The sequence below is a fragment of the Amblyomma americanum genome, chromosome 1, assembly GCF_052857255.1.
Source record: "Amblyomma americanum isolate KBUSLIRL-KWMA chromosome 1, ASM5285725v1, whole genome shotgun sequence".
Classification (NCBI taxonomy): Eukaryota; Metazoa; Arthropoda; class Arachnida; order Ixodida; family Ixodidae; genus Amblyomma; species Amblyomma americanum.
In genome coordinates, this window is record NC_135497.1 from 501,985,223 (window position 1) to 502,009,663 (window position 24,441).

The 24,441-nt window shown below is 45.6% G+C and overlaps 1 protein-coding gene across 1 annotated transcript; it reads right to left on the reverse strand.

Moving 5' to 3' along the window:
• Nucleotides 1–5,276: 5,276 nt before the first annotated feature.
• LOC144127979 (uncharacterized) lies at nt 5,277–19,092 on the reverse strand. Its single transcript, XM_077661011.1, has 7 exons — nt 18,949–19,092; nt 16,165–16,279; nt 14,797–14,980; nt 13,281–13,405; nt 9,037–9,144; nt 6,578–6,752; nt 5,277–5,887 (listed from the first exon to the last, which is right to left on the reverse strand). Exons 1-7 carry the CDS (start codon nt 19,090–19,092, stop codon nt 5,389–5,391), a joined length of 1,350 nt encoding a protein of 449 aa, XP_077517137.1. The 3' UTR covers nt 5,277–5,388.
• Between the last annotated feature and the right edge of the window lie 5,349 nt (nt 19,093–24,441).

Consider the following 24,441-nt stretch of genomic DNA (forward strand, 5'->3'; position numbering starts at 1 on the left):
CCACCCACTCTGCCCGCTTCCGGTCTCTTAAGGTTACACTTATAATTTTTCTTTCCATGGCTCGCTGCGTTGTCCTTAACTTAAGCTTACCCCTTTTCGTGAGCCTCTACGTTCATGCCCCGTAGTTTTAGTACTGGTAAGATACAGCTTTTGCACACTTTTCTTAATGGGAAGCCGATCACGAAAGCGATGACGAGGACATAGCATCTTTCCGGCACCAGCTTCAAACGTGGGCAATAGAAAAAGGGTCTTCGGATGCCGCGGTCACGTCGCTTTTGGAAGTGCTCCGCAGCCACAGGTGTTTTTCTTCCTGGCGTAGGGCCGAGCAGGAGCCTATGCACAACCGAGACCGAATTTGAATTGTTTGGTATGTGGCCCAATATCATGTGCGAATGCAAGCCCAAGCTAGAACCATTCACTTTCAGACCTATGTCCAATTATCCACCGACATTGCCCCGGTAATCGATGGCAAGCTGTTTTAATGCGGCTTTGTCTTGGATCTCTGTCCTTTTTACTCCTATAAACTTGAGAGCTTCGCAGGGAATAGCAACCATTATTTACACATTCGCGTTCAAAAGCTTGTAGTCAAGGGTCTGACGGAATCCCGTTGGTCGGGATGGTACGTGATCTAGTGAGTCGCACCGACCAAAAATTAAGATGGAATGACGTTTCGGCTCCCAAACGGGAGCCTTGTTCACAATGAGGCAAAACGTTGCGGTGGTGCCTTTTTTATGCGGCGTATATGCGATCCCAGGCATCTCGCGTAGATAGGTGGCAAATTCCCGTCATTTCGATTGATAGTATGCGCTGTTTGGATGATCAGCGACTCAAGATAGAGCCGTGATCTCCTGTCTTTTTCTTTGGCGGCCACACGTGCCTCTGCCCAGTTGATGTTGTGGCTGGCAGATACCGAATGCTCGGCAAGCGCATTTTGTTCTGCGCGCCGGTTCTTCACGTCATTCTTATGTTCACGTAATCTGCGTGCAAAATCTCCTGTTTCGCCTATGTATACTGATGGGTAGTCGGCACATGGAACCTGATAAAAGGTTGCCGTTGGCTCATGGCCTGCTCGATACTGAATCTCAATCAAATCCAGCAAGCCATGAGCCAGCTGCAAGCCACTGGTGGTGGGTGAAGCAACTGCTTAATCTTAACCGCGAATCTTCGCCACTTGCTTGAGAGCATAGGCGCTGCAAAAAGCAAGAACCACGCAAGGCGAACGTGTGCGTAACCAAAAAAGTTTTATTGCAAGTGCACATCACTGTTGTGCACGGCTTTTATTCATGCAGGTAATGAATTCATAATGGCAATCATCTTTCACACTATCACTTCGTTTACTCTGTACAACGATTTTTCACAGTGCACAAAAAGAATTCGACTACAAGAACAAAGAAAGCCAGACAGAACAACGTGAAGGAGCAGCCACACGCGAACGTGCCAATCTAGTTTATATTTTGTGTGCAGCGGAATAGTGGGAGAAATTGTTATATATACAGAGGAACCCAGTAAAACAGCAAAAGGCCTCTGCAGAGATGCTCGCACATTGCAAACTGTTATAGCTATGTGGGAATGCTGTTCGGCTAATCGAAAACAGCGGTAAAGCTGACATAGGAGAGCCCACATGTTCAATATCCAACGTTTCTAAAAATTTTCTTGTCAACCACTGTGTGCAGCTTCTGAATGAAAGCGAAGATGACCATTAATCCTTTTCTTTTGCTGTGTCACTGATCTTTTAAACTAGTTTTACTGCCCGCTCTTTGCGAACTCCTGAGTTCCCAGAAGATAACTAAACAGCACAAATCTCAAATTTTAAAATCCTGTAATGGTGCTGCTTTCCAGACAGATTGCGCGAAGGTAACCCTCACTAGTCTATACATTCAATAGCAAGCCCTTGTGAAGCGTAAAATTGTGATCTAACTTCGGCTGCTTATCCCCTTCCTTTTTTCAAAATAGCGAAGTGGCGCCAACATACGGAATTACTCCTTTGTTTCATTCATCTTTTTTGTGCCTTAAGGCCTTACCTATTTGCTTTTCTGAGATTCCCGAGCAACTTTTCCGCTCTGAAGTAGTACCAGTGTGGACATGCGCAGCCTCTGGAGGAATCTGGTCATTGAATCTGGTCGCCTCCTTTGAGTTAAACATAAAAAGTAAGATGAACGACGTATGAAGTTTAATGCCCCGAAGCTGCATGAAGGCTTCGTGTTATGGTGCAGCGGAGGGCTTCGTATTTGTTTGGATAAACTGTGGTTCAGCATGACGGCTGCGTGCGATGCAGCTATGGCCGGCTCCAGGTTAGCTTAAACTACCTCTGCTTATTTAACGTGCAAATGACTTGCACAGTAGACGAGTGCTTATGTATTTCACCGCCAAGAAGGCGCTGAGGCTCTCCTTGTAAAGCGGCCTTGACGGAGACTTTAGATCAAATAGAAGAAGAGAAAGAGGGAGTCACTCTCTTCATAATTTTGTAATCAAAACTGTCATCCCTTTTCTGTTCATGAGGAAGAATTCACCGTTGCTGCGCTTCCACGTGCTTTTCATTTTTATTACCTGGGTTCAGGTGAATAGCCACCCGATCCTTGGCCGATCCCCCAGTGTGAGTATGTGCCATCTTTTGATAGGTTAACAACAACACAGGTGCATCGTTACCCAAGTTTTCATCGCAAGCCACGCTGTCAGTTAAGACGCGGGATGTGCTCGTAACTTGCGCCTCCATCGAGACGTCATTTCCGGAGGTGGCAGCAGAGGCAACAATAGCGCTAGCACTCGCGCAGCCCAAAGTCGGAAGAATTGTCAGTGACTCGCAAAAGGCGTATAACAGCTACAGAAAGGGGTGGGTTTCTATTGCGACACTAGATATTCTCAAGAGTAAACGCGACGTACCTGAAAGGAAAGTTGAGTTGATATGGACACCGGCTCACTCTACGCTGGAGGGTAAAGAACTTGCCCACCAGTTCGCCCGAGAAATGGAACACCGGGTAGAGGAAGGTGAGCCACAGTCTATAATTAGCTTCAGGGACATTATGAACCATTACAAGACGGAGAGGTGACGTTACCCCGATTTTCACAAATCGCTCAGCAGAAGCATAAAGCGATCTAGAGGCAGACACAGGCAGCATCCTTACCCCACCAATACCTTCAAACCAAGACGTACCCGGAAAGGTACGAGCATGAATTAATTTCTGCAAGACTCAGAAGGCACGTTCTAACACGTCATTGGTGTATAAGATTTCGTCAAGGCAATCCACCTAGAGATGGGTCGCTCAGGAGTGAGCCGGATCTTCTGAGCCGCTCTTTTAAAAGAGCGGGTGAGCCGTGGCTCAGTAAAAGTGAGCGGCGGTTCTTTTGGAGATCCGGCTCACTGATCCATAGGACCGTAGTCCAGCGTAGTGTTCCGTGCCGAACGGCGAACTGTCTGTTCCGTCAGAGCTGGGTCGCTAGGTCTTCTGCCGTGTGCGATTTGCGCGCCATCTGTTTGCAGCGCGAGAAAGCTGGTTTGTCGTTCAGTTAGCCGTGTCGAACCGTTCGTCAGAGCTGCTGGGTGCGATTTGCGCGCCATCTATTAGCAGTGCGAGAAAGCTGGTTGAGTGAACGGGTCGCCCGCTCGCTGAACGAGAGATCCGGATCTCCAAAGGAGCCAATCGGCTCACTGAGCCGAAGACCCGGCTCTTCAAAAGATCCGGCTCTTTTGAAGAGCCGGGTCTTCGGCTCAGTGAGCCGTTTGGCTCCTTTGGAGATCCGGCTCTTTTGAAGAGCCGGGCTGTTCCTCCCTGGCTGTCAGAAAATCCGTCAAGGGACTTCTTTGTCGGAGCACCGGTACTGATGCCGAATCGTCAGTGCCTGCAGCGAAAATAACAGATACGAAAGAGTGACGAAAGCAAAGAAAGTATTCAGCGCAAACTCTTAATCTTTTCAGGCACCATTCGTCATTTGTTGTTTATGCAGATGCTTTTTTCTTCCGCCCAAACTGAGTGTGTCCTGAAGCCAACTAATAAGCTTTTCAAGAAAAATACCCGCTGCTATTTATACATAGACATACAAAAAATTTCGTAGATATGCTAGAACGGTTGCAGATGAGTATCAGAAACGTCAGGGAATCCCATATTTGCTATTCTATACATGTTGAGATGATGCAAGAAAAGTAGTGGTAAAATGACGTTTACGGAAGGTAAAAATTGCCTACAAAAGTATGGTGGAAGCTGTGTTATCAAGCTCACTCGTTTCAGAAATGTTATATACGACATTAGCTCTGGGGCACAATAAGGGCCGCAGGTTGCGACATAAAAAAAACTGAAAACTGGCTGAAGCACATGCATCAGTGCTGCCTGTAGCCCAGGCTAAGAAGAAGCTCTAAATTCACAGTTTACACAGGTGTTTACATACACATCGAAGCGTTCAACCTGATCCAACTCCTTCGAGTCGCCGGCTATTCAACATAAGTAGCCATGAAGTTCAATGTTCAGCTTTTCACACACCCAATTTTACTGTGATCAGAAAAAGGTTTACGACACCTAAGACAGAGAGGTTAGTTTGATGCAAAATACCCTAGCCTGCAGCACTTTCCCCGGAACGGAAGTTAAAGGAGAGAGCCATAAAGTGTTATAATGGGTAGCAATTTATAGATAAGATTGGTGCGCGCCTGCGACACGACGTGGCTCCTGGTAGTCCGCTTCGCGCTGTGAAGCCAAGCACCACGCCCTGCAAGAACCCAGTACAACTCGGTTGACTTAGAAGCGGCCGTAGAGTGTGTCAGAGGTTTTAAAGATTCTAGGTCTCCAGGCGCATCATATGTCACAATTTAACGACCACTCATTGAGCAAGTGCTGCCTGTACAATCCTAGTACGTGCGCTTCCTCAATGACCCAGAATCATCATATTTGTAAAAGCCTCTTCATTCAGATAAAAAAGACCCCTGTGTTTCGCATTTGATGCTATTGTCTAAGGAAGAAAAGTGCGAACTCCATACATCTGTGGTCCAGGGCTATCTCCTGTGTATGTGTCTGTCAGCCTATAGCAATGTCTTAGCATTCCAGTACCCTACGCCACACCATTCCTTTTGAAAATAAAAGTCATTGCTGTGTCGTTCAAGATAGCATGCGACGCAGACAACCGCTGAGCTCGAGGTGCAGATTAACAGTGCGTTTATTGGGCGCTTGCGCTCTTATATCAGCCACCCGGCTGGCCGGCTTGCACAGCATGGTTGCCAGTCTTGAAGGCCCTGGTTCCCAGATCCGATACATCTTTCTCCCTCTAAAAACAGAAAACAACTAGCACAATACAACAGCAGATCGATTCAAGCAATTTGATGAAAGTCCTTTTGATACACGAGGCGGGTGGGCTTTTTCCTTAACCGGGTGCTCCGGCGAAGCCCAGCGTCGTCCGGCTCGGAATTCATGGTTTCCAGAGGACTATGTTGCCCTGGCTCAGGATGCTCTTGAGGCGTGTGGGCAGCCGTGGCTTGATCGTCACACGTGGGGCTCGAGTTGCCCAGGGACTCCTGTGGTGCCGCAAGCCTGGAAGAGAAGCACAGTCGCTAGCACTGTCTTCCGTACAGTCAGGAATGGTTTCCAGTGAGGGGTCGAACTCTTCGTTTGTTCGCAGCAGATGTTGACGGTTGCGACGAAGCTGATTCACGTCTTTTTTACGGACCATATATGAGCGAGGGGCGGCGGCGTTTTCTGCGAGGGCCTTTGTGGTCCACCCTCCCTTGTCGAGCAGCCTAACGGTGTCATGCTCGCCGAGTGCTTCTAGTGGACGTCTCTGAGGGTGGGCTTGGGTGTGCTTTTTGACCTCTGGTGCCCTACGGTCTGCGAAGTCAGGCAGCCTCGCTCTTAACCTCCTGCCCATGAGTAGCTCGCACGGGGCTTGTCCGGCCTCGAGTGGTGCTGTCCTGTAATTAAGAAGACGATCCAAAAGTATTCATTCACATATAGCGCCTTCTTGAGGAAACATTTCACCAAGTTCATCCCTTTCTCTGCCAAACCGCTTGAGCGTGGAAAACCGGGACTAGAAACAACATGGGCAAATTCAAACTGTTCTGCGAAGGCATGAAATGCCTGCGATGAAAGTTTTGGTCCGCCGTCCGTGCATACTTCAAGCGGGATGCCGTGACGTGCAAATATCATGGCCAGCTCCTCTATTACACAGTGGCTAGTAGTGTGAGAAAGCGGCTCTACTTCAGGGTAATTGGAATAGGCATCGTAGACTGCAAGGTAGTTCCGTAATGCTCGAACAAGTCCGCGCCTACCCTAGCCCACGGTAATGCGGGACAATGCCTTTGCATTAGGGGTTCACTTGGTTGCATGTAAGCGAAACGGTGGCAGGTTTGGCACCTGGAAACTTTCTCAGTTATTTCTGCTGCCATACCAGGCCAATACATCAATACTCTGGCCATTGCTTTGCATTTTCCGACGCCCAAGTGGCCCCCGTGTAGGCGCTGCAACATTTCTTTTCTAGGGACTTCGGAATGACAACTCTATATCCACGCAACAGTACGCCTTCCACACTTGATAGCTGAGCTTCGAAGGGAGCTAGCTGACCTATAACGCTATGTCCATCTTGTAGGGCTTCAGTGACTCGCCTTAGCTCGTCGTCTTCACTCGTTTCTTTTGCCATCCGCTTGGCTGTTGTGTCGCTGACGAGAGTGGAGAGGCCGGCCGTTGCATGGGTGGCCACATTTTCTAGTTCGCTTTCAGGTGGCTCATCGCTGTCGCATCGGATTCTTGAGAGAGCACCCGCCAGAGCAAGGTCTCTCCCTAGGACGTACAGCAGAGAAATGTTGAACGGCATGAGGCACATAAAGAAACGCTGCAGGCGAGGAGGCATGTCTGACAGGTTCTTCTGGGCAATGGCTATCAGTGGTCGATGGTCCGTTTCCACTATTACGTCGACATTAAGACATTAGGTGTTATCTTTCAGCAGAATATGTCATGGGATGTCCACGTGGACAGCATGCTAATTAAGCTAGCACAAGTAATTGGGCTAGTATACCGCAATCGCAATTTACTACCACCAAAAATCTTACTGTTACTTTATAATACCTAATTCTCCTCCCGACTCAATTATTGTCACTTAGTTTGGTCTACGACAACTTACGGAAATTTGCAGAAGCTTCACAAGTTGCAGAAAAGGTTTGTAAGAGTAATATAAAATCTGCCGTTTTATTCACATACGTATCATCTATTTCCCAAATACAATATAATTCCTGTTACCAAACTGTTTGATTATATCCTTTGCAAGGCAATTAAGAATGAAAACGCTAGCAACAGTTCATTTCTACATCGTCTAGCCAGGTTACAACCAAACACTACTACACGCCAGACACGTCACACGGAGCTCTGGAAAGTAAGGACGTTTCGCACAACATACGGCCTACAAACAATACAGAATAAACTACCCCGGTTACTAAATGATTTAAATCATAAACATATCCAACTTGAAAACGTGACGTTCAAAACACTCCGCCGGTATTTCAACATGTACTAGGACACTTCGCTTGCCATTCCTGTTTACTCTGTCACGTTGTTGTTTACCCTGACTGTACCGCTTGTCTGTATTCACTTTGTTCTGAATTTTATTTGAAGCAAAATGTGCTTAATTTATCTGTTACTTTCGCTAAACTCATTGCTATCGCACATGAATGTTTCATTGCTTTTGTAAGTGCTTTCTAACTTCATTCTACCACATTTTCTGTATAATTTTATGTAGTTCTTGTGAGTGATTGTAATTGCAGATGTTTTCGTGTTTTGTTCTATTTTGTTTTTAGATGAGACATGCCGTTTCATTGCGCCTATGATGCTGTCAAGTGCATAGGGGGGGCCTCCGGCTTTGTCAAGCTGTCGCTTGTGACAGCTTTTACTGCGGGTCTCCCGCGCCATGTATTCATTAGGCGCAAATAAAACCATTATTATTATTATTATTATTATTATTATTATTATTATTATTATTAAAATCGCGAAACCGTTCACATGCGAAGTTGCCTTGAAGTACAAATCCATCCTCTGCCTGAATTGCTTCCACTTTTCCGCCGGCGCTTCGGAGAGCAGTTGGCGATTAGGGGGCGGTAGTACTTCCATTGCGCTGGCTCAGTTGAAGCGGGGAATGGGCGTGATAAGAACTTCTGACACCATGTGTCGTTCAAGATAGCATGCGACGCAGACGACCGCTGAGCTCGAGGTGCAGAGTAACAGTGCGTTTATTGGGCGCTTGCGCTCTTATATCAGCCACCCGGCTGACCGGCTTCCACAGCATGGTTACCAGTCTTGAGGACCCTGGTTACCAGATCCGATACAGTTACCACCACCACTGCCCGATTTGCTGGTGTTTGTGTTGAAACCGAAGGCATGCCCATAAATCACGGGAAGCGAAGTACTAAACCATACCTTGTAATTTGAGAACGGTACATGTCTGGCACTTGCCTACCTCTACAGCAATCACGATAAGCCTGCCAATGTGTGTGCAAATGCTCTTGCGCCTGCAAATCAGGCGCGATTTTAATAGGGGAGCAGCTAACCAGAATCACTAGCGCCTGCGAGAGCCTTCTCTTTCGTGCCATATGTCGTATGAGCAGCCGCTGACAAAGCAATGAATTGAAGGGGATTGCTTCCAGCTCATGCAGAGAGGCTATTGTAGCATCACCGAAATTCGTAGGCGTTGTAGAGAACTTTTCTGATTTTTAGTAAATCTAGAACACTGTTAATGAATAGCGAGCCTCTAAATTAGACCCACAGGCCCACCCTTAGGCTCTATGCATCTGACAAAGGTTGAACCTGGGCATTGTCGTTTCTTTCGCTTTCCCAACTTTCTAATTGTACAGCACAACGAAAAACAAGTTGTATTGCTCTGTTCTGCAGGAAATGGTGCTACGTGGTAGCACGCACTGCCACGTGGTATGAAATGGGCATGCTGTGCTCGTCAGTAAACTCTATAGCGCGTTACATACATGATGAAACACGGTATTACAGCGACCCAGTAAATGTGAAATGGCATTTAGAGGAGCTGACATGTCAGTGCTTTGACCAAAGCGATGACACAACGTACCTGTGCTCTCTGCTGGCCCAAAATTCGCGAGCGCCGGGAATTGCACGCTCGGGATCGGCACCGAATGGCGTCGCCGACCAAGTCTGTAACTTCGCAGTGTAGGACCGCCTGGACATGAGAGCGGCAGTGAACAGCATGCGTCTTTGTTGAAGTTGTTCTGTTTATTCACTGCAATAGCGATAAAAAAAATGTATAACACTGAGCTCGACCATTAGGTAGGAAAACACCGTTCCCCGAAGCAGAAAAAAAAAATTCAAACCACTGGCAGAAATGTGCCGCGAACATAATAATTAAGACTTTGAAGACGGCAAAGTAAATTTCCTTATCGCCAGTGATAACAGAGGCAATTAAACTTTATTAAATAAATCAATGAAACAGCGCACTCTCTGATTTTTTAACCTATAAGGTGTAATCACTTATCCGATTTGTGCCTGAGTGGCCCACATTACCACAGAGCAAAGGACAGTAATACTTGCACGTTTCAACAAACATCAAAAACAAATGCCCTCTTTGCATTATTTCATTATTGAATTAAGAGTGCATAAGCGTCTAAACACATACAAGTTAGGGTGTTTGCTACGCGCCTTTTGAAGCATAAGAGAATCGTACACCAAAACTGCAAGATTTTGCTCCTGCTCTCAAAGAAGCTTAGCAGACGCCGCATTGGCTCAGTGGTTATGGCGCTCGGATGCTGACCCGAAAGAGGAGGGTTCGATTCCAGCAGCGGCGGTTGAATTTCGATGGAGGTGAAATTCTAGAGGCCCGTGTACTGTGCGACGTCAGTGCACGTTAAAGATCCCCAGGTGGTCGAAATTTCCAGAGCCCTTCACTACGGCGTTCCTCATAGCCTGAGTCGTTTTGGGACGTTCAACCCCCATAAACCAAGTGAAAAAAAACAGCTTTCAAGAGTGCGTTTTCATGTATGCTGGCTTGCCATGCTCTATATTGTGTCTGAAAAATTGTGCAAGAAAGTACGAACTACTAATAAAGTAACTTCCGAATAACAGCCTGAGGGGAGAGCTGGTGCGTGACGAAATGAACGGCGGCGCAAACAAGGACACTAACTAGAAAGAGACACCACATGCGCACACTACCAACTGTTTATTGCGCGAAAAGGTGGCATATTTAAACATTCAGCTTAAGCATGTGATATCGCATTATCGCTCCGAACCCAGCACGTGGGAAAAAAGCACTGACATCAGGAAAACGAGCAACCCCTGCAGATTCTGGGCAGGAGTCCCGATCAGGTGGCAGATGAAATTATTGAGGCTTTTATGATTAAAAAGAAGGGAAGCATTTGTGTTAGCGACTCTTCGATATCCCTCCCTCCGTACAAATCAAGTTTCATTTCTGGATAGTTTTTTGTGACATCATGTTCAGTGCGACTCTTCAGCCCTCCTTTTCTAGCGGCCGTCTGTGGAGTTTTTTTTTTAGAATCTTTGTTACTGTCTACACCTCAATACGGATTTGATCAAGGCAGATCCACTGAAACAGCTTTTCTAACACAAAAAGAAATAATTCTCGAAGCATTTGAAAATAAAGAGATATGCATAGGAATTTTTGTTGACTTTTCATAGGCTTTTGACCACCTTATTCACCACAAACTACTAAATAAACTTGAACTCTACGGCATACGTGGCACACCACTCCTCCTCATCGAATCATATCTTCAACATCGTTTTCCTTGTGTGCACATAGTAAATGAACTCTCTTCTCTTCAGAAAATTTTTACCGGCGTCCCACAGGGAAGTATATTGGGACCTTTACTTTTTATTCTTTACATTAATGACATTGGTAATAGAAGTAATAAGCCTCAATATGTAATTTACGCAGATGACACTAGCATGTTCTTTAAAGGTAATAGTCTCGAATTTCTAGTCCGAACCATTAACAGCGCGTTGGATGCCCACAAACACTGGAGCGAAGCAAACTCCCTGGTACTAAACGCGAAAAAGACAAAAGCAGTTGTTTTCCAAGCGAGAAATAGGGCGATCATGGCAGAGCATCAGTTTCCCATTGGGAATTCTATTATAGATATTGTAGATACGGCCAAAACACTTGGAGTATTTTTCAGTAAGAGCATGGTCTGGGACGCTCACGTTAGTATAGTTCTATGTCGCCTCACGAAATGTGTAGGAATGCAAGCAAAATTTCGGTATTTTCTTCCGACGTCTATAAAAATACTAATTTACAACACGCTGTTCCTCCTTCATTTAAATTACTGTTTCTTAGTATGGGGCAATACAACGCAGGCCAACATAAATAAAACATTCATGCTCCAAAAGAAAGCAGTCCGGCACATAGCAAACGTCGATTACCGTGCGCACACAGAATTTTTCACGCGCTTTCACATTACACCAGCTCATGACCTATATGAATATCATTTAGCACTGAGATATAAAAAGTGTATACGCTACCACCAGTATACGTTCCTAGAACTATCCTGCCTGAAAGCCACTATTCCAACATATGCATTTCGAAATCAGTCATTCTGGTGCGTTCCCTTCTGTCGTACAGAATACGGACGTTCTGTGTTACGCTTTGCAGTTCCACATGTATTAAATAAGCTGCTGAGTAGAGGAATATCTGTGGAAAAAAGTAGCCCACGTGACATTCTTGTCGCTTTAGAGCGGTGACTTTCAGTCCCTTTTGATAAATGTGCTGACATACGCAAGCATTTTTTTTTAATATGTGTACTTGATTCTATCAATCAGTTTGTCATATTATAAAAAGCGTACAAAAGCTTTAGTGTTCTTGTTTTGGGCGTATAAGTTATTTTCTTTGTCTTTTAACAATATATGCTCGCAGCGCCTCTTAACTTTTTTTTTCTACCTCGTCATTGCTAACCAAGCTCTGTTGCTTTCGTTGTATTTTGCCTTGTAGAAGGGGCCCGGACTCCTTCAAGTGAATTTTTCTCACTTTTCTGTCAGGGCCTACCTACATCTTCCTGATGTAAATAAAGACGAACTTGAACTTGAACTTATTGAGTTTATCTTTATAGTGTTTGCAGTTTTTCGGTTTCTGACAGCTTTTGCTTCATTTGTTTACTCTGCTTTCGCTAAGATTGTTATTTGTTATTGGTTTTTTAGTGTCTGACCACTTTTGCGTCTCATGTAGGACTCTGCTATAGCTACGATTGTGTGACGCTGTTTTTTCTAAAAGATGGCCCCCTCCTTTAAGTTTTTTAATTCCTTTTATCAGAATCTGTTACTTTTTTTTCTGCAGGGGATAAATTTTCTTGTTCGTTTTCCTGATGTTGATGTTTTTTTTTCCACGTGCTGGGTTTGGAGCGATAACGCGATGTTACATGCTTGAGCTGAATGTTTAAACAAGCCACCTTTCCGCGCGATAAACAGTTGGTAGTGTGAGCATGTGGTGTCTCTTTCTTGTTAGTGTCCTTGTTTGCGCCGCCGGTCATTTCGTACTGATAAAGTGTTTACGCAATTTGTCCTGCATGTCAGTGCCAGCCATATGGCTTACACTGAACGGCACCAGCTAAGACGTCGCTCTTCTTTTATTCGTCGTAAATTAGAGCAACAAATCGGCAGTATTGACTAATGCCATAGCCATACCGTAGCCGGTAGAATCTTCTATCTAGAGCGCAGCCTCGCAAAGAAAAGGTCAACGAAATTAGTCCGCCCCTCTTCCGTGCTCTGCTGCTAATGATTGGGTGGTACTTAGCTGATTTCTTTTTGTTTCTGCACATGTGCAGCAGGCACGTAGAATGGTCAGTGGGAGAGCATGAGAAAGTGTAACTGGGCGTAGGGAGGTAGGGTAGGGAAGTAGACAATAGTTTATCCGGCAGCGAGCGACTGCACACAAGTTCACAACTTGTCATCTTGTCAAAAGCAGCGGTGTCGACTTGCTGAACCAGTTTTGGGCTATCGCTGACGGTTTATTCACGCTAAACTGGCTTGTCTGATATGAAAAGGCATAAGCGTACAGCAGCATAAGGACGTCATTGAAATCCTATCCCCAGAAATGCTATATCACAGTTCTATATCACACTTCACTAATAACGTGTGAAGCAAAATATTTCTCTTAAAAGATGGCTGCCAACCATAGGGCCGCTACCCCATGCCAAAGAAGTTAGAACTCTCCTGCTAAACTCGTTGTGGGTGTCCCTGTTGTATTGAATTTTCGCGAATTGTGACCCCCTTCCAGCCGTACTTCACTTGTGGCACTATTTTTCTTCGTGCTGACTGCACGCCTTAGCTGTGCGAAATCCTAAAGTATAGCTTTACCCGGGCGCCGGTGTTTTGCTTCATCAGATTCCTGAAGTGTATGCAGGGACGAGTTGCTTCTGCAGGATGTGCGGGAATCCGCTGACGTGGTTGATGACGACTGGCGTCTTTTGTACCACCACCACCTGCGATGTCGACCACACTTTTTTGAGACGCGATGTGGGAATTACGGACACTCTAAAGGTTTTATCTACATCTTGTAATTTACTAAAAGCTTGCACCTTAAATGGTGAAGATTTAGTGGTATGCTAAACTTTCTGATCTCTTATGCCTTACATTTGATTTGTTTCTATATAAGGGAATTTTCAAATATAACTGGACGGCAATTAAGAATCCTTGCTATGCCTCTTATATAGGCAAGGAGAAGTCGAAAACCAAATTCCACTGAAGTGAATCACATGTGCAAGTAATCTTAGTTTTAAAGCGAAGCATTCTTGCGTTCATCTTCTTTCCATGGCACCCCCAAACTTCTTGAAGTTGACCATTCAAGCTGGACATAGAGCACTCATGTATGGAGGGCTTGCAAAAATCTCTACTGGAAGACGTTCGTAATACAGAGCTCAAAAAACAGGGTAAAGGGTATCTATTAGAAATGATTAAGGTTTGAGGCTTTCTAGTTTCTTGCAATTTAAAGCGATCTGTAAGTAAGAAGAAAATAATTGAAAGCTCCAGCTGCTTGGGGGAATTTTGCCGCCACACCGTGTTTAGAGAAACCTCTCCAAAACGCTTGTAATGAGATTTTTATAAGAAAACTAATACACAACGCTATAGGTATATGCCTAAATTGCGAAACTCGGGGCAGCTGTTCAGCATCACCAGTTCAGCATCGCTTTTGCATCCAACGTTCTCGTTGCTATGTGGCCCACCATACACATGCCTGCATCCGGCCGGTTCTTCTTATTACTGTCGAGGATACTCGTATGGCCTACGGAATCCCAGCAACCAAGGCTGCCACACCGCGAGACCACCTTCAGTCCTGATGCGAGGCAGAAAACTGAAGCTGTGAACAACATTGGTACCTCAGCTTAAACAAAGTGATACCCTCTCTAGCGTATAACTTGCCACCAGCACCTTATACCCGCGCGGGGCTGTGCGTGCAGGGACTCGCTCCGTAACTAAGCCGCCGATTCCACACCTAGCGCCAGAAGCGCCATCTCTCGGGCCCGCCATAAATCTGTCTAGCACGGAGAGCACCCACCCGAGGCACCGCGACTGTGTAGCACTCAAATGTGTATCACCTGTAAACTTCTTGCAAGGATATACAGCAGCTCTAAAAATTAACGCATATTTCTTTCGACAGCACAAGCAAGATAGGCTTCCTTTTTTTTTACTGAAAGGAAGCGCCAAAAGCTTATGTTTGTTTTTCTTCCTTCAAATCTTACCTGTGATGACATAGTACAGCTTGTACGAATTAGTAATGCACTTCAAAAAAAGTTACCGATTTTTTTACGTTGAATTCATTAAGCGGTCTCCGGATAGCGTTCCCCACGCGAAATGTCAGAAGGCTCACACGCACCCCGTCAGGACCAGGCTGAGCAGCAGTGGCACGATGATCGTCAGAGACTCGACAGAGATGGCTTCCTTCGTAGAGTGAACCACCCGGAGGGCTTGGGTGACGCTCTCGAAGCTGCGAAAATCGACTCGCCCGGTGGCTTCGTGGACGTAGTCCAAGGTGGGTGGTAAAGGTGCCGCTACTTGTGCTGCAAAGTAATAGCGCAGTTGCGCTATTCAGAATCTGGCAACAGGTGAGAGTAATTAGGCTTCACTGCTGCTCGCTTTTCTAAACGCCTACAAAGCTCAGTACACTGCTGAAATACTGCTGATGTAGACGGGGAAGTAGAAAAGAAATTGTACCGCGAACCGCGGTGGCTGTGCACTGTGGGGAAACGTTCGCACAACGGGCGTTTTTCTCCTTACCGGTTTTCTGCCTAGATATAATCACCTTGCAGAGGACGTTTCTTCAGAACAGTTTAATTTGTCGACCCCGTTTATTTTCTTGCGCCGGCTGCGTTCTTATGAAGGAAAAACGCTAAGACGCCCGTGTGCTGTGCGATGTCAGTGCACGTTAAAGATCCCTAGGTGGTCGAAGTTATTCCGGAGCACTCCACTACGGCACCTCTTTCTTCCTTTTTTCTTGCACTCCCTCCTTTATCCCTTCCCTTACGGCGCGGTTCAGGTGTCCAACGATATATGAGACAGATACTACGCCATTTCCTTTCCCCAAAAACCAATTATTATTATTATTACTTTATAGGACCACAGGGCAGATAAATACTTTTTTTTTCAAAATGCTGAATTATAAGTTAATTGTGCCAAATTTTCTTCTAACTCTAGATATATCAACGAACGCTGCAACATAAAAATTCAAAATCAAAATGTATGCCTCTCGCAATCAAGATTATAAGAACGTTTCGACCTCTACCACTCTGCTAGGAATGCGATGATTGTTGAGCAAGCCTTCTGCCACATTTTCTAAACTCTGCCGCCATTTAGCAAGATTGTCAAGAAAAGCATATACTACAAAACAATTTTCTGAAGATATAACAGTTGAATATTGGTTGAGTGGTCACAAAATTATTTTTAATATACTTAAAAATTTCATTTGTGCATATCGAGAAATAAAAAAAATTGAAAACACCCATCCTTTCTATACATAGTCTTTTTTTTTATGCGGCACAAGTGGGTCATAAGCGAGGAAAAACTTGAGGTCTGACGGTCTGCTTTCTCCCTTCCTTACTGAAATAGTGACTTCGTTTTGACTGATGACCTAGGCACGAAAACAAAAAAAAATGTGAAAGTCCGTCTCCATTTGGCGGCAGTTGGGCGCGCGCACTATACACACAAGAAACAACTTAACACTTTGAGATCCCCTAATTTTACCTACCTCGTACATCAAGGTTTACTTCGTAGAAACGGTTCCTGTTTCTGCCGTTATTACACGATTCTGATATAGAACCCCTACTGGCGTTAGAGGTAAACTGTCCAGGAATCTTTCCTATCTATTGCCGCGACGTCTAGAAAGGCCTCATGCAAAGTGTTCGAATGAGTGAATCCTCACGAGGGTCATGATATGCGGTTAGACGCCGAAGTCCAGGGACGTCTTCGGCTTGCCTATGCCAGATGCCCAGCAGGACGAAAGGCCATGGCTTGTGGTACAAACCAACGAAAATCGCAGCCAGCAGCGTCCCAACGCAAGTAAGCAGCAAAATCATGGCGACCCGTCTTGTGTTTTTCTTCTTCTTCAGCGCTTCTTTTACTCAAGTTTTTAGTTTATTTTGCCAATCTAAATGTATTTTTACTAAGCCTCGCACGGCGGCCAAATGCGACTTCTGATATTTTGTTTTATAAGGCCATAATAATAATGGCTACCATCTATGGATACAGTTTACCGCCGTTTAATGCGTTCTATCGGGAGCAAGAGAGAGAGTGAGAAAGAAGAAAGCCAAGGAGCTTAATACTATATGGTCGCGGATATTCAATAATGTGGTAAATGTGTGAATGACTCTAAGTGGGAAGCTAATACAAGTATAATTATGTTACACTCCTTAGCATATCGCTTATTGGGAGTGTAGTCTGTTTTGCCTTCCACGTACCAACTAAATACGGAAGTTCTAACATCACGACACAGTGAGAATTCAGGAAGAAAAGAAGTGTAGGGCAGTCTGTTGAAAATGTGGCGGTGTGCTCATGAGCGATTCCCTTTGGAGGAAGATCCACTTCATTAACATTGTAAGTGTGCACTATCGACTTATCCAATCCAAGTTGATTGATTTAATTTCCCCTCAGGGCGGAAGACTTCAGAGGGAAGTGGAGAATACAAAAGGTTATTATGAAATCACAAGTACAGAACAAGATCAGAGGACAAGATATCAAATAAAGAATGCAGGTACTGCGCAGAGAGTGTAGTTGGAGCAAAGTGTCATCTTCAGAAGCTTCAGCAATTGTAAAAAAACCAGCGTGTAAAAAGCACACCGCTTACAATATTTACTTGCAAATCATGCAGCGTTGCTCGTTTTGCCTCGCCACCGTTCTAAACACCTCAATAGAGAAAGAAGTCGCATTCTTACGCCTCCGAAGCTTAGCTCTTCATTTTACTCTTGAGATAAACCTGGATGAGTTTTTTCCTCTTTGGATCTGTGCCAAACCCTGGCTATTCCCCCACCATGGGTATGCGCCATCGTATTTGAGACAACAACAACAACGACAAAAACAGCACTTTCAGGAGTACAGGCGAGTCCTACGGAATGGCTGTACGTACTTTGTTCGGCGACTGTGTAAGAATTCGTTCGGACTTGGTTGACATATGACGAACCTCCAGTCGCACTGTCCGTATGGTGACCATTCAGTTCGGGCCGAACAAAACAGAAATAGAAAATGGTAAAACAGCGGGGAAAATGCGGTATTTACAATGAAAACGATGGCTCGGTTTGAAGATTCTCGAATGCCTCAGTGATGCTTCCACCACTCTCTATTCTGCACGGGTTTCCTAGCAAGAACTTCGTCCGAAACAGCAGTAGTCGGTGCGCGCCATTCGCCTCTCCGTTGGCGACGCTCTCGATGCTGGGGCGCCTCCGTCGTCAGTTGTACCTCGGCGGTGGCGTTGAGGCGCTCTCCATTACTTTGCTTCTTTCTGGCTGCTTCAGGTTCGATTATCTTTAGTTATGTAAGCGATGTAGTTCTCTTTCGGCGAAAAAGCAGTGTGTGTGTATGCGTGCGTGCGTGCGTGCGTGCGTGTGTATGTCTGCGTCACCGTCACCGTCGAGGTGTGCAGCTGGTAGCAAGGCTGAGAACTTCGTCAGCATCAAGGCGCAAACGGCGAGGAGGCGCTGGACTATGCCACGTGTGGAGTTCGCTGACCTTTCCGCGAACTCGTTGATCTTGTATTCGCAAGGAAAGCTGCTCCCACGGGGTCGGAAGTCCCCAACAAAGGGGCCCGTCTCATCCCTGCCGCCCCTTTGTGCAGCGGACGTCCTCGTTTACGCCGCGCCGTCACGGGGATGACCCGCCGGGAAAAACGCGAACCAAGTACAGCTAACGACATGTGGTTGTTAGGGGGTTGACGAGGTTTCGGGGGCGCACGAGATATTAGCCGAGTGACCGGAAGCCCACTATTCCTGTAACGACTGTCTACTTCCCTTAACGACTGTCTTCTCTTTGTTGCTGTCAACAACCTGAGTCATCGCCTCGTCGGCACATGTTTCTAGCGTCTGTGGTGCCGTGGGTGGCGTGGGAACGGAAGTCGCATTTGTGTTGTTTGTGTAGTTATTCGAAACCTCCTTCCCAAATGTTTTAATCAGACCTTTTTCCCCAATCTCTGATCAGTGGGCGGACCTTATTTTCCTTTCCCTAACCACTGATTGGCGAGATGGGTCGTTGGTTGTCTTATTGGTTGCTGTCCCCGCTAAGGGCGGAGACAGAGGGTTTAAAACCAAGTGCTCTGGGTTGAGCGGGGGGTGAATTCGTCTGATCCACGATTTAGTCATGTGAATAGTTTTCTCCTTGCTTTGTTTCTTCTCGTTTTTTTTACCTATGTTGTAAATAAATAGTTAACCTTCTCCTTTCCTTGAGTAATGTGAATGTTTGCGAGTAGAACCACCGGGTCATCAAGAAACTCCGATTTCATCTTCAAATAGTTTCCTCACATCGCCACCGGAAGGGGAAACTCAACTCCACGGCTCTCGCAGATCACTGCACGGGGCATACGGCCGAAGTTCCGGCATTCGATTCCATTATAATCCAGCTCGAATGGCCGTGGGCCGAGGAGGTACATGGTAGTGACGACTGGTAGCCGGTGTCGGAAGGCTCGACGCATGGTCACTATACGTGATGCTTGGTTCCGCGTTGCGACCGCGAGAATGGCTCCAAATGCGCTCAAGAACACTGAACGCATTCACACACGATTTCTTTCAAATGTCAACAAGTCGCCGTCTGTGTGAGCACCTATCAATGAATGAAAAGAAATTCACGCGCCTTATATAACCGCCTTGAGGGTTGGTGTTCTAGCGAAGGGCATGCGCAATAGAATAAAAAAGCAGAAGCACGCTGTCGCATGAATTATTGGGGCAATGACGATAAGCGAAGTATTCGGAAAGTATATCATCACCCCGTAGTTTTCCGCGTTTCTAAAAGGCAAACTTTACGTCTTATCGTCACGGGCGCTGTGACATAAGCAAGCGTGAAGGGGAGGATAAGGGGAGAATGATTATGTCTTCGTGCAAATCTCCATAAACTTTGTTTTCTATTTATTATACGTTATTCCGCCCCCTCTTGCTGATGCATGCATACAAACTGACTACGCAGGGCTATGTCAACAAACTAGCCCAATCTCTAAAGGTTCTGATATCAGTCTAAACCTAAACGTTTAGAAACAAACCGCCTTGATAGCCGCAATCAAGTTTTTTATTTTCATTAGCGAATCTTGCTTACTTTTCTGACGACAAACCAAAGCAGTATCTGTAGTGATGACAAGCGTTTCCGCGGTCTCCTCTACCGAACAATCTTCATGATATACCGATGCCCAGGGAAACAAAATCTGTTCTCGTGTGCTTAGACAAAAGTGTATTGACCATTTTTTGAACTTTCCTCGTCGTAAGAATGATGCCCAGTACGGTTTCTCTTGAAAATCATGAAAGCTTGGTTGGAGGTGGAAGTCCACCTCTAGCGGCATCGTACTTGCATTAGTTTTCGTTGTCATTCGCTACATGCGCAAATGACACATATGATTTATTTTTCACCAAATGATTCCAGCAGCCTCACATCTGAAATAAAAAAGAGCATTTCATGTATCGGTGTATTGTTTATGGGGGTCTAAGGTCCCAAAGCGACTCAGGCTACAGAGGACGCTGTAGTGAAGGGCTCCAGAAATTTCTACCACCTGGGGTTCTTTAATGTGCACTGACACCACACAGTACACGGACCTCTGGAATTTCGCCTCCATTGAGATTCGACCGCCGCGGACAGGCACCGCGGTGGCGCCCATTTCATGTATCGGTAATACCGCTGCTCTTTCGTGTATCAAAGAACTGCTAAAGGAAGTAATCGCCAAGTCCTGCCTTGTGTGTGTGTGTTGTCTCCGTCTTCTAGCGCCTGTACGCTTTTTGCCTAAACCATGTCATGCTACAACCAAATAGCTCAAATCAAAGTCTCGCTCTAATCGCCAAACATTATAGTCAAGCCCTGACGTCACCGTTCTTGAAGGCACATAGACTGGCCCAGTGGAGTGGTCCGCCCCACAAATTTGCTGTCCTGAAAAGATCAGTTCTCAAACCATGCGCCACATTAAAGATGTATTGCAGAGTGAATGCGCCGACGTTGCTGGTTGCTTCAGTCTTTCAATAATAATAATAATATTAATTGGTTTTTGGTGGAAAGGAAATGGCGCAGTATCTGTCTCATATATCGTTGGACACCTGAACCGCGCCGTAAGGGAAGGGATAAAGGAGGGAGTGAAAGAAGAGAGGAACAAATAGGTCCGTAGTGGAGGGCTCCGGAATAATTTCGACCACCTGGGGATCTTTAACGTGCACTGACATCGCACAGCACACGGGCGCCTTAGCGTTTTTCCTCCATAAAAACGCAGCCGCCGCGGTCGGGTTCGAACCCGGGAACTCCGGATCAGTAGTCGAGCGCCCTAACCACTGAGCCACCGCGGCGGGGCCGAACTCGTTTTTAGCACAAGTTATAGCGATGTATGAATGCCATCTATGGACCGGGTGCCTGCCACTCGAAGACATGCGCGCTCTCATGTCCGCACCGGTGCTGCTTCCAAAGTGCATGGAACAAGCCACAGGCCTCGTTGGCGTGCGGTACCAAATAGCAGCAACGCTTCGAAGAAAAGTAGCTCCGCTAGAAGGCTGAATATTAAAGCAGCTTCCTCAGCTAGAGGGACAGTTCATCTGCGTCGCTTTTCTCTGTCATGCATTCACGAATACATCCAGCATCTTGAGACACGTGCAACGAAGACGAAAATATAGTATGTGTAATAATGGGATGGTTTGCAAATGAGCTCCTGTACGCTTTGGAAGAAGTGGGTGGCCGGAGATGATGAACTGGAACCGCTGCACAGTGTACATGACAGTCCTAACATGTGCACGTTGAGCACTGCTTTCCTCCCGAGGATTGGGGAAGGAGGGCTTGAACTGCAGAAGCAATCGTGCAGAATATGCCTCACTGGAGCACTCAAAGCAGTCTATCAACCGAGACTTCACGCAGTCGCACACATTCCAAGCGGAGGTACTGCAGGTTCAGGACCTGTTGGAAGCGCATCATAAGCTCCCGCCCGGAAGGATATTAGGCGCCGCTACTTTAGCTCGTTGACCAGTCCACACGTCCCTAGGTTACGACCCACAGGAGGGCAAAAGGTGAACGTCCAGAGCATCATGAACTGGGCGTCATTCCGGCACTCTAGCAGGTCCGTACCACTGCAGTCATTGCCGAAGGAAACAGTTGATTCAATTTATTTCGTGCGATTCGTTAAGTTCGGCAACTGTGCAAACCAAAATGAGCGTCATGTTGGAAATGCAACTGGCTGTATTGAGACTATCTTTCGAGCCGTTAGTGGATGCCTGGGTCTGCATATTTGGTGCAGTTACTGCTAACAACATCCGGTCTGAAAGCACACTTCAAGGCATCATGATAGTCGTTTACGCGTCCGCTTTTACGCCATAGTAAAGGGTCACGCCCGCCTCACAGAGGTGTTGGAGCAATGTCACCGAGGTTAACGAAGCCGCAAGGACCAAGAAGTAAGTTGACCGAGCAGGTATATGGAAATGACGAAGGGTGGCCGGAAGAAGAATGCTGGTCGCATGGTTACAGTACCTGTTGCCTGGTTTCACAATGTGACCAAGAATTGCTGAAAATACGCCCAAAGACTCTGCACGCTTTCACACTAGCCGTCTTTCAAATGTGAAAAAGCCACCGTCAGTGTGACCGCCTATCAATTATTGACTACAAAATCTCGCCTTATTTATGTTTCTATAGGGTTGGTATTCTGTCAAAGAACATGCGCAGTTATATCATAAAGCAAAAGCAAGCTGTCGCGCAAAATCTTAATGCTCTCGCGTTAAAATTCAGAGAAAATTTAAAAGCGAAAATAATGGCGGCTCCATCAAAGAACAGCGCTAGCTCAATGCAGGCAGACCTTTCACGGCAACAGTCTATTATATTTCCGACAACTCCACCCAGTGTCTCAACTTTAAAATACAGACAGAAAAATATAGGTGCGGTGGTTCCGAAGAATGCTGTTTCACAGTTTAACATCGAGCAAGAGTTCATTAAATTTTATAACTAAATGACGTTAACAGATCATTAAAGTTTAACAGGACGGAAGTTTCAAATACGAGCTTGGACAGATACACCCAAGTTACGCGGACATTTCAATAATATATGTGGCTTGATACCAAACATCAGCGTTTCAAGCTTAGGAAAGAAAGGGTTCCAAGATAATAAACTAGATGACGGCACCAGTACCAAGAAATTCAATTCGTGACAGCCGTAGAGAAAAGAGGGTTCCACCATAATTGATTAGATGGCGCCACGGGTACTGAGAAGTGAACACACAGGAACAGCCGGATGTATGAGGAAACAGGTGTCTGGTATGCTACTAGATGGCACTACTGGTATCAAAAATGGAATATACTGCTAAATGTCTGCTTCACTTGCTTGAATTTTCAGGGGCAGATTCTTCAGGACGCCTGATGTCCCTGTCGCCAGCCTTTTGAGCATTACTGTGAAGAAAAATAGAACAAAGGAAAACAAGCTAGACATAATAAAGCAATTTCGGATCTCTGCTATGCTCGGAGGAAAAGCGAGAAAAGTAGATAAGAATAGCAGATAGGAAGGACGCAAAAATATTTAAAAAATGCGAGGAATACGGCGGGTATTTTACAACCTGCCGCGGATGGGCAAAATCACCATCACAAACCGTCACGTGGTCATCATTGAAGTGCCCGGTGCAAATGTGTTCTTGGATACAACACAACATTCGATTTTCGCAAAGAACCGGGAGTAATTTTTCTGCGTCTCACGTACGCAGAAATTGCGCTGTTATCAGTGGTGTTGCCAGTGCAGAAGCATCACAAGGTGAGCGGTTGACCACAATGACGACAAATTATTAACGGTTTGACAATACTGCACCCAGAGAGAACTGACACGACATATTAAGGCTGCCTTCCGTTGAGGAGGCGTGTTCGATAAATTGTCCCTAAGATACTACAATTAAAATTATAATAATTAGATTTGCTCAACCTATATGTCCGATCTTCGCTTTCCTGACGGCTTTGTCCAACTACCTCTGTTAAAGATTGCACTTGACCAACCTCCTCAATGAGCCAACTTTTCCTAAGCTTATTTTTCCTGCTGCTAGTTTACACCGCAGTTTCCTTTGACATATAGGTATATCAAAGTTCACATTCCCTGACCATCTGAAAAAAAATATTTTCCCGGCTTCTCGCTCGACGTAAATATACTGGTTAATTTGCACACGCACTGCTCCTTTCAGTTGATTCATGAAAATAATTCAACAGCATTCGAGGACGTCATTTAATTCCTCCATTGTTCAGAACTTCAGATGTTTGCATGGAAAAAGGAAACACGTGCAGTGCGACTAATCTCTCTGACTAAATGGTGCAACAGCAGTACTCCTATATTTTGGGACTGCTATTGCGGTTCAACCTGTTCTTGATCTCCAGCCTTCTCAAAAAATTAAAAAATTCTCGTGATATTTTGCAAGAATGATATCAGAGGTTCTAATTGAGATAATTTTTTACTTCACGTGTATGATGTTTGCAAAGGTCTTAAAGCTATTCACTTTTACTTATGCGACTCTTCATGCTTAGGTTGAGTCTCGATTTGATCTTCTTAACGACTGCCAAATGACCGTTCGTTAAATTTTAGGAACGAGGCCATAGCGGGCGTAGGAATTAGTGCCGGCGTCGATGATTTTGTTGTTTTGATCTTTTTGTACAGACAGCTTGCTCGGCTTCCAAGAGTACTGATGCAAAGGGAGAGCCGGGCACCTTCTTTCGCATTTTTTGCTTGAACTGGATCTAAAGAAGCCTTGCACAGAAGTTTTTTGTTCATGCCATTTGATGGTGTTTTCTGTTAAAATTATTTAGCGCTATGTGGTTAAACGTTATGAAGAACCTGGACCGCCGCGGTGGCT